Here is a 15,405-nt window from a genome sequence, read left to right on the forward strand (position 1 = left end):
CCCCTCTCGTGCATCGGCCACGGCACGGTGCTCCCACTCACAGGGCTTAGTATAATAGCCCAGCATTCCCCTCTCGTACATCGCGGCCATGGCACGGTGCTCCCACTCACAGAGCTATTGCCCAGCGCTTTCCCCTCTCGTGCATCGGCCACGGCACGGTGCTCCCACTCACATAGTTAAGTATAGCCCAGCATTGCCCTCTCGTGCATCGGCCACGGCACGGTGCTCCCACTCACAGAGCTATAGCCCACCGCTTTCCCCTCTCGTACATCGGCCACGGCACGGTGCTCCCACTCACAGAGCCAAGTATAGCCCAGCATTCCCCTCTCGTGCATAGGCCACGGCACGGTGCTCCTACTCACAGAGCTATAGCCAAGCGCTTTCCCCTCTCGTGCATCGATCGGCCACGGCACGGTGCTCCCACTCACAGAGCTTAGTATAGCCCAGTATTGCCCTCTCGGCCACGGCACGGTGCTCCCACTCACAGAGCTATAGCCCACCGCTTTCCCCTCTCGTACATCGGCCACGGCACGGCCGGTGCTCCCACTCAAAGAGCTAAGTATAGCACAGTATTGCCCTCTCGTGCATCGGCCACGGCACGGTGCTCCCACTCACAGAGCTATAGCTATAGTTTAGTATAGCCCAGCGCTTTCCTCTCTCGTGCATCGGCCACGGCACGGTGCTCCCACTCAGAGAGCTAAGTATAGCCCTGCATTCACCTTTCGTACATCTCCACGGCACGGTGCTCCCACTCACAGAGCTTAGTATAATAGCCCAGCATTCCCCTCTCGTACATCGGCCATGGCACGGTGCTCCAACTCACAGAGCTATTGCCCAGCGCTTACCCCTCTCGTGCATCGGCCACGGCACGGTGCTCCCACTCACAGGGCTTAGTATAATAGCCCAGCATTCCCCTCTCGTACATCGCGGCCATGGCACGGTGCTCCCACTCACAGAGCTATTGCCCAGCGCTTTCCCCTCTCGTGCATCGGCCACGGCACGGTGCTCCCACTCACATAGTTAAGTATAGCCCAGCATTGCCCTCTCGTGCATCGGCCACGGCACGGTGCTCCCACTCACAGAGCTATAGCCCACCGCTTTCCCCTCTCGTACATCGGCCACGGCACGGTGCTCCCACTCACAGAGCCAAGTATAGCCCAGCATTCCCCTCTCGTGCATAGGCCACGGCACGGTGCTCCTACTCACAGAGCTATAGCCAAGCGCTTTCCCCTCTCGTGCATCGATCGGCCACGGCACGGTGCTCCCACTCACAGAGCTTAGTATAGCCCAGTATTGCCCTCTCGGCCACGGCACGGTGCTCCCACTCACAGAGCTATAGCCCACCGCTTTCCCCTCTCGTACATCGGCCACGGCACGGCCGGCTCCCACTCAAAGAGCTAAGTATAGCCCAGCATTCCCCTCTCGTGCATAGGCCACGGCACGGTGCTCCTACTCACAGAGCTATACCCAAGCGCTTTCCCCTCTCGTGCATCGGCCACGGCACGGTACTCCCACTCACAGGGCTTAGTATAATAGCCCAGCATTCCCCTCTCGTACATCGCGGCCATGGCACGGTGCTCCCACTCACAGAGCTATTGCCCAGCGCTTTCCCCTCTCGTGCATCGGCCACGGCACGGTGCTCCCACTCACAGGGCTTAGTATAATAGCCCAGCATTCCCCTCTCGTACATCGCGGCCATGGCAAGGTGCTCCCACTCACAGAGCTATTGCCCAGCGCTTTCCCCTCTCGTGCATCGGCCACGGCACGGTGCTCCCACTCACAGAGCTTAGTATAGCCCAGTATTAATAATAATAATAATAATACTCAGTTCTTTTATAGCGCATAACACATTACAGGATAGCATGTCCCTATGCACTTCAAGTAGAAAAGAAAGAATTACAAGAAAAAGTCATACACAGTATTGCCCTCTCGTGCATCGGCCACGGCACGGTGCTCCCACTCACAGAGCTATAGCCCACCGCTTTCCCCTCTCGTACATCGGCCACGGCACGGCCGGTGCTCCCACTCACAGAGCTAAGTATAGCCCAGCATTCCCCTCTCGTGCATAGGCCACGGCACGGTGCTCCTACTCACAGAGCTATAGCCAAGCGCTTTGCCCTCTCGTTCATCGGCCACGGCACGGTGCTCCCACTCACAGGGCTTAGTATAATAGCCCAGCATTCCCCTCTCGTACATCGCGGCCATGGCACGGTGCTCCCACTCACAGAGCTATTGCCCAGCGCTTTCCCCTCTCGTGCATCGGCCACGGCACGGTGCTCCCACTCACATAGTTTAGTATAGCCCAGCATTGCCCTCTCGTGCATCGGCCACGGCACGGTGCTCCCACTTACAGAGCTATAGCCCAGCATTCCCCTCTCGTGCATAGGCCACGGCACGGCGCTCCTACTCACAGAGCTATAGCTAAGCGCTTTCCCCTCTCGTGCATCGATCGGCCACGGCACGGTGCTCCCACTCACAGAGTTTAGTATAGCCCAGCGCTTTCCTCTCTCGTGCATCGGCCACGGCACGGTGCTCCCACTCACATAACTCCGGGAAGCTCCAACACCGGCGCCTCTCGTGCATCGGCCACGGCACGGTGCTCCCACTCACAGAGCTTAGTATAATAGCCCAGCATTCCCCTCTCGTACATCGGCCATGGCACGGTGCTCCAACTCACAGAGCTATTGCCCAGCGCTTTCCCCTCTCGTGCATCGGCCACGGCACGGTGCTCCCACTCACAGGGCTTAGTATAATAGCCCAGCATTCCCCTCTCGTACATCGCGGCCATGGCACGGTGCTCCCACTCACAGAGCTATTGCCCAGCGCTTTCCCCTCTCGTGCATCGGCCACGGCACGGTGCTCCCACTCACAGAGCTTAGTATAGCCCAGTATTAATAATAATAATAATAATACTCAGTTCTTTTATAGCGCATAACACATTCCAAGAAAAGTCATACACAGTATTGCCCTCTCGTGCATCGGCCACGGCACGGTGCTCCCACTCACAGAGCTATAGCCCACCGCTTTCCCCTCTCGTACATCGGCCACGGCACGGCCGGTGCTCCCACTCACAGAGCTAAGTATAGCCCAGCATTCCCCTCTCGTGCATAGGCCACGGCACGGTGCTCCTACTCACAGAGCTATAGCCAAGCGCTTTCCCCTCTCGTGCATCGGCCACGGCATGGTGCTCCCACTCACAGGGCTTAGTATAATAGCCCAGTACATCGCGGCCATGGCACGGTGCTCCCACTCACAGAGCTATTGCCCAGCGCTTTCCCCTCTCGTGCATCGGCCACGGCACAGTGCTCCTACTCACAGAGCTATAGCCAAGCGCTTTCCCCTCTCGTGCATCGATCGGCCACGGCACGGTGCTCCCACTCACAGTGCTTAGTATAGCCCAGTATTGCCCTCTCGGCCACGGCACGGTGCTCCCACTCACAGAGCTATATTATATAGCCCACCGCTTTCCCCTCTCGTACATCGGCCACGGCATGGTGCTCCCACTCACAGAGCTAAGTATAGCCCAGCATTCCCCTCTCGTGCATATAGGCCACGGCACTGTGCTCCTACTCACAGAGCTATAGCCAAGCGCTTTCCCCTCTCGTGCATCGATCGGCCACGGCACGGTGCTCCCACTCACAGAGCTATGGCCAACCGCTTTCCCCTCTCGTACATCGGCCACGGCACGGTGCTCCCACTCACAGAGCTAAGTATAGCCCTGCATTCACCTTTCGTACATCTCCACGGCACGGTGCTCCCACTCACAGAGCTTAGTATAATAGCCCAGCATTCCCCTCTCGTACATCGGCCATGGCACGGTGTTCCAACTCACAGAGCTATTGCCCAGCGCTTTCCCCTCTCGTGCATCGGCCACGGCACGGTGCTCCCACTCACAGAGCTTAGTATAGCCCAGTATTAATAATAATAATAATAATACTCAGTTCTTTTATAGCGCATAACACATTCCAAGAAAAAGTCATACACAGTATTGCCCTCTCGTGCATCGGCCACGGCACGGTGCTCCCACTCACAGAGCTATAGCCCACCGCTTTCCCCTCTCGTACATCGGCCACGGCACGGCCGGTGCTCCCACTCACAGAGCTAAGTATAGCCCAGCATTCCCCTCTCGTGCATAGGCCACGGCACGGTGCTCCTACTCACAGAGCTATAGCCAAGCGCTTTCCCCCTCTCGTGCATCGGCCACGGCATGGTGCTCCCACTCACAGGGCTTAGTATAATAGCCCAGTACATCGCGGCCATGGCACGGTGCTCCCACTCACAGAGCTATTGCCCAGCGCTTTCCCCTCTCGTGCATCGGCCACGGCACAGTGCTCCTACTCACAGAGCTATAGCCAAGCGCTTTCCCCTCTCGTGCATCGATCGGCCACGGCACGGTGCTCCCACTCACAGTGCTTAGTATAGCCCAGTATTGCCCTCTCGGCCACGGCACGGTGCTCCCACTCACAGAGCTATATTATATAGCCCACCGCTTTCCCCTCTCGTACATCGGCCACGGCATGGTGCTCCCACTCACAGAGCTAAGTATAGCCCAGCATTCCCCTCTCGTGCATATAGGCCACGGCACTGTGCTCCTACTCACAGAGCTATAGCCAAGCGCTTTCCCCTCTCGTGCATCGATCGGCCACGGCACGGTGCTCCCACTCACAGAGCTATGGCCAACCGCTTTCCCCTCTCGTACATCGGCCACGGCACGGTGCTCCCACTCACAGAGCTAAGTATAGCCCTGCATTCACCTTTCGTACATCTCCACGGCACGGTGCTCCCACTCACAGAGCTTAGTATAATAGCCCAGCATTCCCCTCTCGTACATCGGCCATGGCACGGTGTTCCAACTCACAGAGCTATTGCCCAGCGCTTTCCCCTCTCGTGCATCGGCCACGGCACGGTGCTCCCACTCACAGGGCTTAGTATAATAGCCCAGCATTCCCCTCTCGTACATCGCGGCCATGGCACGGTGCTCCCACTCACAGAGCTATTGCCCAGCGCTTTCCCCTCTCCTGCATCGGCCACGGCGCGGTGCTCCCACTCACATAGTTTAGTATAGCCCAGCATTGCCCTCTCGTGCATCGGCCACGGCACGGTGCTCCCACTCACAGAGCTATAGCCCACCGCTTTCCCCTCTCGTACATCGGCCACGGCACGGTGCTCCCACTCACAGAGCTAAGTATAGCCCAGCATTCCCCTCTCGTGCATAGGCCACGGCACGGTGCTCCTATACTCACAGAGCTATAGCCAAGCGCTTTCCCCTCTCGTGCATCGATCGGCCACGGCACGGTGCTCCCACTCACAGAGTTTAGTATAGCCCAGCGCTTTCCTCTCTCGTGCATCGGCCACGGCACGGTGCTCCCACTCACATAACTCCGGGAAGCTCCAACACCGGCGCCTCTCGTGCATCGGCCACGGCACGGTGCTCCCACTCACAGAGCTTAGTATAATAGCCCAGCATACCCCTCTCGTACATCGGCCATGGCACGGTGCTCCAACTCACAGAGCTATTGCCAAGTGCTTTCCCCTCTCGTGCATCGGCCACGGCACGGTGCTCCCACTCACAGGGCTTAGTATAATAGCCCAGCATTCCCCTCTCGTACATCGCGGCCATGGCACGGTGCTCCCACTCAAAGAGCTATTGCCCAGCGCTTTCCCCTCTCGTGCATCGGCCACGGCACGGTGCTCCCACTCACAGAGCTTAGTATAGCCCAGTATTAATAATAATAATAATACTCAGTTCTTTTATAGCGCATAACACATTACAGGATAGCATGTCCCTATGCACTTCAAGTAGAAAAGAAAGAATTACAAGAAAAAGTCATACACAGTATTGCCCTCTCGTGCATCGGCCACGGCACGTTGCTCCCACTCACAGAGCTATAGCCCACCGCTTTCCCCTCTCGTACATCGGCCACGGCACGGCCGGTGCTCCCACTCACAGAGCTAAGTATAGCCCAGCATTCCCCTCTCGTGCATAGGCCACGGCACGGTGCTCCTACTCACAAAGCTATAGCCAAGCGCTTTCCCCTCTCGTTCATCGGCCACGGCACGGTGCTCCCACTCACAGGGCTTAGTATAATAGCCCAGCATTCCCCTCTCGTACATCGCGGCCATGGCACGGTGCTCCCACTCACAGAGCTATTGCCCAGCGCTTTCCCCTCTCGTGCATCGGCCACGGCACGGTGCTCCCACTCACATAGTAATTAGTATAGCCCAGCATTGCCCTCTCGTGCATCGGCCACGGCACGGTGCTCCCACTTACAGAGCTATAGCCCAGCATTCCCCTCTCGTGCATAGGCCACGGCACGGCGCTCCTACTCACAGAGCTATAGCCAAGCGCTTTCCCCTCTCGTGCATCGATCGGCCACGGCACGGTGCTCCCACTCACAGAGTTTAGTATAGCCCAGCGCTTTCCTCTCTCGTGCATCGATCGGCCACGGCACGGTGCTCCCACTCACATAACTCCGGGAAGCTCCAACACCGGCGCCTCTCGTGCATCGGCCACGGCACGGTGCTCCCACTCACAGAGCTTAGTATAATAGCCCAGCATTCCCCTCTCGTACATCGGCCATGGCACGGTGCTCCAACTCACAGAGCTATTGCCCAGCGCTTTCCCCTCTCGTGCATCGGCCACGGCACGGTGCTCCCACTCACAGGGCTTAGTATAATAGCCCAGCATTCCCCTCTCGTACATCGCGGCCATGGCACGGTGCTCCCACTCACAGAGCTATTGCCCAGCGCTTTCCCCTCTCGTGCATCGGCCACGGCACGGTGCTCCCACTCACAGAGCTTAGTATAGCCCAGTATTAATAATAATAATAATAATACTCAGTTCTTTTATAGCGCATAACACATTCCAAGAAAAAGTCATACACAGTATTGCCCTCTCGTGCATCGGCCACGGCACGGTGCTCCCACTCACAGAGCTATAGCCCACCGCTTTCCCCTCTCGTACATCGGCCACGGCACGGCCGGTGCTCCCACTCACAGAGCTAAGTATAGCCCAGCATTCCCCTCTCGTGCATAGGCCACGGCACGGTGCTCCTACTCACAGAGCTATAGCCAAGCGTTTTCCCCTCTCGTGCATCGGCCACGGCACAGTGCTCCCACTCACAGGGCTTAGTATAATAGCCCAGTACATCGCGGCCATGGCACGGTGCTCCCACTCACAGAGCTATTGCCCAGCGCTTTCCCCTCTCGTGCATCGGCCACGGCACAGTGCTCCTACTCACAGAGCTATAGCCAAGCGCTTTCCCCTCTCGTGCATCGATCGGCCACGGCACGGTGCTCCCACTCACAGTGCTTAGTATAGCCCAGTATTGCCCTCTCGGCCACGGCACGGTGCTCCCACTCAAAGAGCTATATTATATAGCCCACCGCTTTCCCCTCTCGTACATCGGCCACGGCACGGCCGGTGCTCCCACTCACAGAGCTAAGTATAGCCCAGCATTCCCCTCTCGTACATAGGCCACGGCACGGTGCTCCTACTCACAGAGCTATAGCCAAGCGCTTTCCCCTCTCGTACATCTCCACGGCACGGTACTCCCACTCACAGAGCTAAGTATAGCCCAGCATTCCCCTCTCGTACATAGGCCACGGCACGGTGCTCCTACTCACAGAGCTATTGCCCAGCGCTTTCCCCTCTCGTGCATAGGCCACGGCACGGTGCTCCCACTCACAGGGCTTAGTATAATAGCCCAGCATTCCCCTCTCGTACATCGCGGCCATGGCACGGTGCTCCCACTCACAGAGCTATTGCCCAGCGCTTTCCCCTCTCGTGCATCGGCCACGGCACGGTGCTCCCACTCACAGAGCTTAGTATAGCCCAGTATTAATAATAATAATAATAATACTCAGTTCTTTTATAGCGCATAACACATTACAGGATAGCATGTCCCTATGCACTTCAAGTAGAAAAGAAAGAATTACAAGAAAAAGTCATACACAGTATTGCCCTCTCGTGCATCGGCCACGGCACGGTGCTCCCACTCACAGAGCTATAGCCCACCGCTTTCCCCTCTCGTACATCGGCCACGGCACGGCCGGTGCTCCCACTCACAGAGCTAAGTATAGCCCAGCATTCCCCTCTCGTGCATAGGCCACGGCACGGTGCTCCTACTCACAGAGCTATAGCCAAGCGCTTTCCCCTCTCGTGCATCGGCCACGGCACGGTGCTCCCACTTACAGGGCTTAGTATAATAGCCCAGTACATCGCGGCCATGGCACGGTGCTCCCACTCACAGAGCTATTGCCCAGCGCTTTCCCCTCTCGTGCATCGGCCACGGCACGGTGCTCCTACTCACAGAGCTATAGCCAAGCGCTTTCCCCTCTCGTGCATCGATCGGCCACGGCACGGTGCTCCCACTCACAGTGCTTAGTATAGCCCAGTATTGCCCTCTCGGCCACGGCACGGTGCTCCCACTCACAGAGCTATATATAGCCCACCGCTTTCCCCTCTCGTACATCGGCCACGGCACGGCCGGTGCTCCCACTCACAGAGCTAAGTATAGCCCAGCATTCCCCTCTCGTGCATAGGCCACGGCACGGTGCTCCCACTCACAGAGCTAAGTATAGCCCAGCATTCCCCTCTCGTGCATAGGCCACGGCACGGTGCTCCTACTCACAGAGCTATAGCCAAGCGCTTTCCCCTCTCGTGCATCGATCGGCCACGGCAAGGTGCCCAGATAACAATACGACGTTACGCCAACGTGGGGCCAACGTAAGCTGTTACGTTGGTCCAACGTCGCCAACATGATGTTGGGCCCACGGCTTTCTTGCCGGTGGGCCAACGTTGGCCCGACAGTGACAAAATGACATTAAGCCAACATCGGGCCAACGTTATGCCGACCCCTATCCGACCATATGTGCCGATGTCCTCCCGACATTGAACCAACGTTATGCCAACTTCTTTTCCACCGTATGCCGACGTCTTTCCGACATTGGACCAACGTCGTCCCAACCCTTTTTTAACCATGTGCCGACGTACGACCAACGTTATGCCAACCCCTATCCCACCATGTGCCGACGTTGTTCCGACATTGGATAAACGTTATGCCAACCCTTATCCCACCATGTGCCGACGTCTCCTCGACATTGGCCCAACGTTATACCAACCCTTTTTCAACCATGTGCCGACGTCTCCACGACGTAGGGCCAACGTTATTCCAACCCCTATCCAACCATTTGCCGACGTAGTTCCGACATTGGACCAACGTTATGCCAACCCCTATCCCACCATGTGCCGACGTCGTGGGCTGTTACGTTGCGCCATCGTCGTCAATGTGATGTTGGGCCAACGGCTTTCTTGCCGGCGGGCCAACGTTGGCTCGACAGCGACGAAATGACATTACGCCAACATCGGGCCAACGTCCCCCCGACGTATGACCAACGTCATGTCAACCCCTATCCCACCGTATGCCGACATAGGACAAACGTAATGCCAACCCCTTTTCCACCATGTGCCGACGTCTCCCTGACGTAGGACCAACGTAATGCCAACCCCTTTTACACTATGTGCCGACGTCTCCCCGACGTTGTCCTAACATAATGCCAACCCTTTTCCCACCAAGTGCCGACCCCTCCTCCACCATGTGCCAATGCTAGACCAACGTTATGCCAACCTCTTCTCCACCATTTGCCGACGTAGAAGCAACGTTATGCCAACCCGTATCCCACCATGTGCCGACGTTGTACCTCCCCTTTCCAGTTCATGCCAACATTCTTCTGACATTACCAACACCAACTCAAAAACATATTCACACCAACATCAGTCGTCCGTTCATAAGAACATCGTCAAGATCATACTACATCGGACATGTACAATCATTCAAACACATGCATCACAACGTGACAAGAAAAAGCCAAGTAGTTTAAGATTGGATTAAATAAATAAACAGAGCAAAATCCACAAAATTAAGATAGTAACAATTTCATCAAAATTAGACTGAATTTTAGAAAAGTTCATTATAGAACTCGACTTAGATCCCGCTGGAAGATATGTATAATAACAATATTGAAGCAAGAGGGACATGTTATTTTAATTTCGTCATGTCTATTATCTTGTACATTTTAATCACTATCAAAACTTGATAACAACTTATTTGTCCCATTTTAATGAAAAGTTCACGATCTTGCTTCTTAGAATTTGCTCTGAATACATCCCCCTCCCTCCAAAACAAAAGAACAAGGAAAATAAACTGATTTTGTGATAAAACATACTTTATTTTATGTGTAATAAACAAACTGTTGTAAATGTGAATACAATTATTGTACATCTTTCTTTTGTATTTTCGTTTGAATTCGAAAAAGATGTAAACATAGTTTCAAGTTCAAGGTATCTCAATGTGTCACAATATAGGCCTACTATCAATGAATGCTAGGACAATAGGAGCTGTTATAAAATGAATTGTCGCTTACACGTAACACAACATAACATACTGAAATTCATTGTACGAATATAATAAACAATCCTCACAACTTCCCGAGTAAAACAAAACAAACTTTCTGGCAGACGAACACGATTGCTTATGACAAGATTCCTCTACATATGTACAGCACAAAAATATAAAGAAATTAATAAAGTGTCCACCATTTGCATACCAAAAATTAGGCAATTAATGTAAACAATGTTCCATAAAAAATAAAAAATAAAATTCAGAGAAATTGCCAACATTTTTTATGCTTAGGCATTTCAGAGATGCTGATACATTTCGTCGCCATATCTATTGTTAACACATCTACAAACTGTTTTTTTTTAGGAGGGATAGTATACATTGCTTGAATGTGTGAAGTAAAGCAATCGCTAAATGTTTATATAACAAGAGAGGAAATTTGAAAGTGAAGTAAGAAAGAGCAGAGCTTGTAAAGGGAAAAACACAAGTTTCTTCACTCTGATATACCACTTTCAATATTTCTTTAAATTGAGAAGAAGGTAGTACGAAAAACATTCAGTCACTTAGATATATGAAACATTTTTTTCTTACCTTTGAAATTCTTTATAGCATGCATTTAGTTGACACGTTATACAGGCATTCAAATCGATTACGACCTTCTTCGACTCATGGTATAGCTCTCTTTTTAAAATTGGGCCATTAGTGAAATTTCACCACAATAAATAACAAGTAAAGATGCATAGCACACTATTTAATAACAAAAGTTATTGTTTATGTTTGTGTACAAAACATAATGCCTGCAGAGCTGGCTAGCAAGCACCGTAGCTTGCCTAAGCGGAGATCGTTCTTGATATAACATCACTAATCCTGTGGTCAATCATTCCGAGGAACTCTGAGAATTGTAAGGGGCGGGGTCCACCATTAGACGAGCAACTTGGAGAGGTTTTCAAAAAATTGTAAAAAATATAAGGAGGCATTTATTTATGAAACAATTGTTATTATGTTGCTTTAAAAGGGTCTTGATACAAGACATAAAAGTTTTAATTTCCTAAGGCAATGGACCTTTAAAGAATGGGTTAGTCGGAATCAAAATCTTGTCTAGCTTGTGGTGGTACAACTTCGACATCTGCGGCAAAAAAAAAGAAGAAGAAAGAAACCAAACAAGATTTAAAAGCAGATCATGGAAACATCACCTTGAAATAGTACGGATATTAATCAAATAGTACGGCATTCAAGGGAAGTAGTCCTGAGTGGCACATCCTCCCTAGTTTTGATGAAATTTCATGGATAGAAGTACTTTGTCATGAAAATAACTTCGTTCAAACTTTAGAGCGAATGACCCAGACGTATGGAAATTAGAAAGGAATGGATTTCTTTTATTTTTGTCTTGTTTAATTAGAATAGCATCAAACACTCTTCTTAACAAAGGAAATATACATTTGAGGTAAAATGGCAGTAATATTCTTCAATAGAAAGAACCAATTTATAGTATCTGTTTGCTCAGTGTTGAGATGCTTGATTGATAACAGTTTAAAGCCCCTCTTAAGTGTTGGATCCCAAAATTAGCCAAAGAATAGATGGCCCAATCTCACTTAAATGGTATGATGTAAAAGAGGATGTCATTAACACCCGGACACTTTTGCAAATAGAATATTGCCCTAACAAATGTGTTTGAAGTAGAATATGGATGAAATAATACAAAATTTGCGTTTTCTGCATACAACACAAAACCCTTAGTAAGTTTGTATTCTTTCTAATTTTTAGGACAAATTTTTGAAGAAGAGTGGCATTTTCTTTCACATCATTATAACATTGAAGTGAAATGTGAAGCTCCCAATACTTTTTTTTGTATTTATGTAAGCTCCCAATACTTGAGAGAGCTCGAGGGGCTTCAAAGTAGAAACAAAAACACAAAGCTATATCGTTAGTTGCTTAAGAAACAAATCAATTGACTGTGTTTTGTTTTTTGTGGCACCCTGCATTCAGAATTGTTTCCCCAAAAATACTGCTATAAGCAGTATTTCAAGATTTGTTGTTGTTGAATAGTTTTGTAAGTGATCACAATGCAGTTTCTCAATATAATCAGGAAAAAGATACTAGCATCCGTTAGCAGCTATGTCCTACACAAACGTACATTAATCCAGTACATTTGTACTTTGTGTGCAGGGCACAACTATAACGAATACTAAGAAGTGCTATCCTGTCTACATGGATAACTAAATACAAAATGAATAAAATGCCAAATGACATACCCACATTTCTGAATGTTGAGGTCAATGGGGTCGTTGGGGTCGACAGTGTTCTGGAGGTTGATAGGGTCGATGTCGAAGGGGTCCTCGGTGCTGTTGATGCTGTTCTGGATGATCGAGGTAGGGGTAGCTGGATCTGAACGGGTAGAGAAATCTGGAATTTGTTGTAAAGTTGACGATATGAAATGCAGGATTTCATATTTAAATTTCAGAATTGTAGGGATTATGGGAGAAAAAAGTATTGGGATTTGGAAGAGCTATATAGAATTGAATGTATTAATAAAGAACGTCAGAATTTTAAAAATAAATAATTAGAATATTTACCTTCAGTTCAAATTATAGCAATTTAATATACATGTGCATAAACAATAAAAACTAATTTGAAAATGAGAATAAAAATGCAGCAATAATCAAATTTGTGAATGAAAATTGTGAATGAAAATTATGGGATCGATCAGTGTTACCCCTACCCCCAATATTTTTTCCCATTTACTATTTGATCAAATTGAGGTTCTTGGCCAATTGCGACTTTAAATGATTGCAAATGCCAAAATGAGGGTAATTCCCACCAGCTACCTCTTTCACATCACACTCACAATCCACTAAATGTGTTGGTACAAAGTTCTTGCATATTTTGGTAGACTTGGCACACTCCCTTGTAAGATTTCAGGAGGCTAGAAACATGTACTAGCGGGATATCTTAATTCACAGCCCAATCTCGTAATTTATTCCTTTTCGAACTGAATCATCATCAGCATATATTGAGCTACTACAGAGTATAGTATAGACCTACTTCTAAATCTGAAAGTATCAGAGACTATAATATCATTTAGATATGCATAAAAAAATGATGCGTCTTCCCATTCAGCTCTATTTGATTCAATAGGTCTTTCCAACAATGCATCAGCACCTTCAACACTTGTAACACCAACAGATTCACAATCATTTGATTCATGGTCGATATGCATATTGGGATGAACATCATCACTGTCACGGACGCTGCAACATGATGCATCAATACATCATCTAGGTCTAACTCTAAGTCAGGAACATATTAACATTTATCACGGCAAACACTCAATGCATCTGATGCCGACACTTCGGCCCCCATCATAGCCATCATAGCCATCACTCACACTTCCGAGCGGTACACTCGTACTCATGCACTTTCACTTTGGACAGGGAATTATCAATGATTACTTTAACAATTTCTCATGCTATTTCCCTCGCTTTGTGACGGGGAGTTCTCACACTATACAATTTATCAGTTTCACGCGACATGCTCACAAAAATAACGTTGAAAGAGAAAGAAAATCATTCATTTACCATGCAGTGTTGGTACTCCCCGGCAACTGATCCAGACAAATGGACAGGATATGGCTGACGTACGTTGCAATTGCATGAGCACATGGGCATGCGCACGCATGCAATTTTTTTTACCCGGATGTAGCGGTACTAGGTCGTATTTGCTACGTTGGCCCAACGTCATATAGCCAACCAATATATACATGCACTACTTATCAGTAAAGATGGAGACGATATAGACCAACGTTAAGCCAAGGTTGGCCCAACGTCGCGTATATTAGCCAACATATCCACCATTTCTCAGTAAAATTTGAAACGATGGACCAACATTGAGCCAACGTTAATAGCCAAACGTCGAATAGCCAATTAACAGCCACAATTTATCAGTAATAATTGAGACGATGGACCAACGTTCAGCCAACATTGGCCCAACATCGAATGGCCAGCCAAAAGCCAACATTTAAAATTTAAAATTGAGACGATGGACCAACGTTCAGCCGACGTTAGCCCAACGTCGAATAGCCAACCCAAAGCCACCATTTAAAAAAAAAATTGAGACGATGGACCAACATGAAGCCAACATTGGCCCAACGCCGAATAACCAACCAATAGCCAACATTTATAAGTTAAAATTAAGACGATGGTCCAACTTTCAGCCCACATTGGCCTAACGTCGAATAGCCAACCAAACGCCAACAGTTATCAGTAATATTTGAGACAATGGACCAACGTTCAGCCAACATTGGCCCAACGTCGAATAGCCAACCAATAGCCACCATTTATCAGTGTAAATGGCGACAATGGACCAACGTTGAGCCAACTTTAGCTTAACGTCGAATAGCCAACCAATAGCCACCATTTATCAGTAAAAATAGTGACAATGGACCAATGTTCAGCCAACATTGGCCCAACGTCGAATAGCCAACTAATAGCCACCATTATCAGTGAAAATGGCGACAATGAGCCAACGTTAGCCCAATGTCGAATAGGCAACCAAAAGCCAACATTTATCAGTAATAAATGAGACAATAGACCAACGTTCAACCAACATTGGCCCAACGTCGAATAGCCAACCAATAGCCAACATTTATCAGTGATAATTGAGACGATGGACCAACATTATTTTAGCCAACATTGGCCAAACGTCGAATAGCCAACCCAAAGCCACCATTTATCAGTGAAAATGGCGACAATGGACCAACATTAAACCAACAATAGCCCAACGTCGAATAGCCAACCAAAAGCCACCATTTATCAGTGAAAATGGCGACAATGGACCAACGTTCAGCCAACATTGGCCCAACGTCGAAGCGCCAACCAATAGCCACCATTTATCGGTGAAAATGGCGACAATGGACCAACGTTCAGCCAACATTGGCCCAACGTCGAATAGCCAACCAATAGCCACCATTTATCAGTGAAAATGGCGACAATGGACCAACGTTCAGCCA

At 49.8% G+C, this 15,405-nt stretch overlaps 1 protein-coding gene across 1 annotated transcript; it reads right to left on the reverse strand.

Moving 5' to 3' along the window:
- Nucleotides 1–10,272: 10,272 nt before the first annotated feature.
- LOC115920312 lies at nucleotides 10,273–14,428 on the reverse strand. The gene is made up of 3 exons (XM_030975866.1): nucleotides 13,976–14,428; nucleotides 12,653–12,785; nucleotides 10,273–11,526 (listed from the first exon to the last, which is right to left on the reverse strand). Exons 1-3 carry the CDS (start codon nucleotides 14,157–14,159, stop codon nucleotides 11,499–11,501), a joined length of 345 nt encoding a protein of 114 aa, XP_030831726.1. The 5' UTR covers nucleotides 14,160–14,428; the 3' UTR covers nucleotides 10,273–11,498.
- Nucleotides 14,429–15,405: the final 977 nt, after the last annotated feature.

The sequence above is a fragment of the Strongylocentrotus purpuratus genome, unplaced genomic scaffold (genome assembly GCF_000002235.5).
Source record: "Strongylocentrotus purpuratus isolate Spur 01 unplaced genomic scaffold, Spur_5.0 spur5_scaffold_8, whole genome shotgun sequence".
Lineage (NCBI taxonomy): Eukaryota > Metazoa > Echinodermata > Echinoidea > Camarodonta > Strongylocentrotidae > Strongylocentrotus > Strongylocentrotus purpuratus.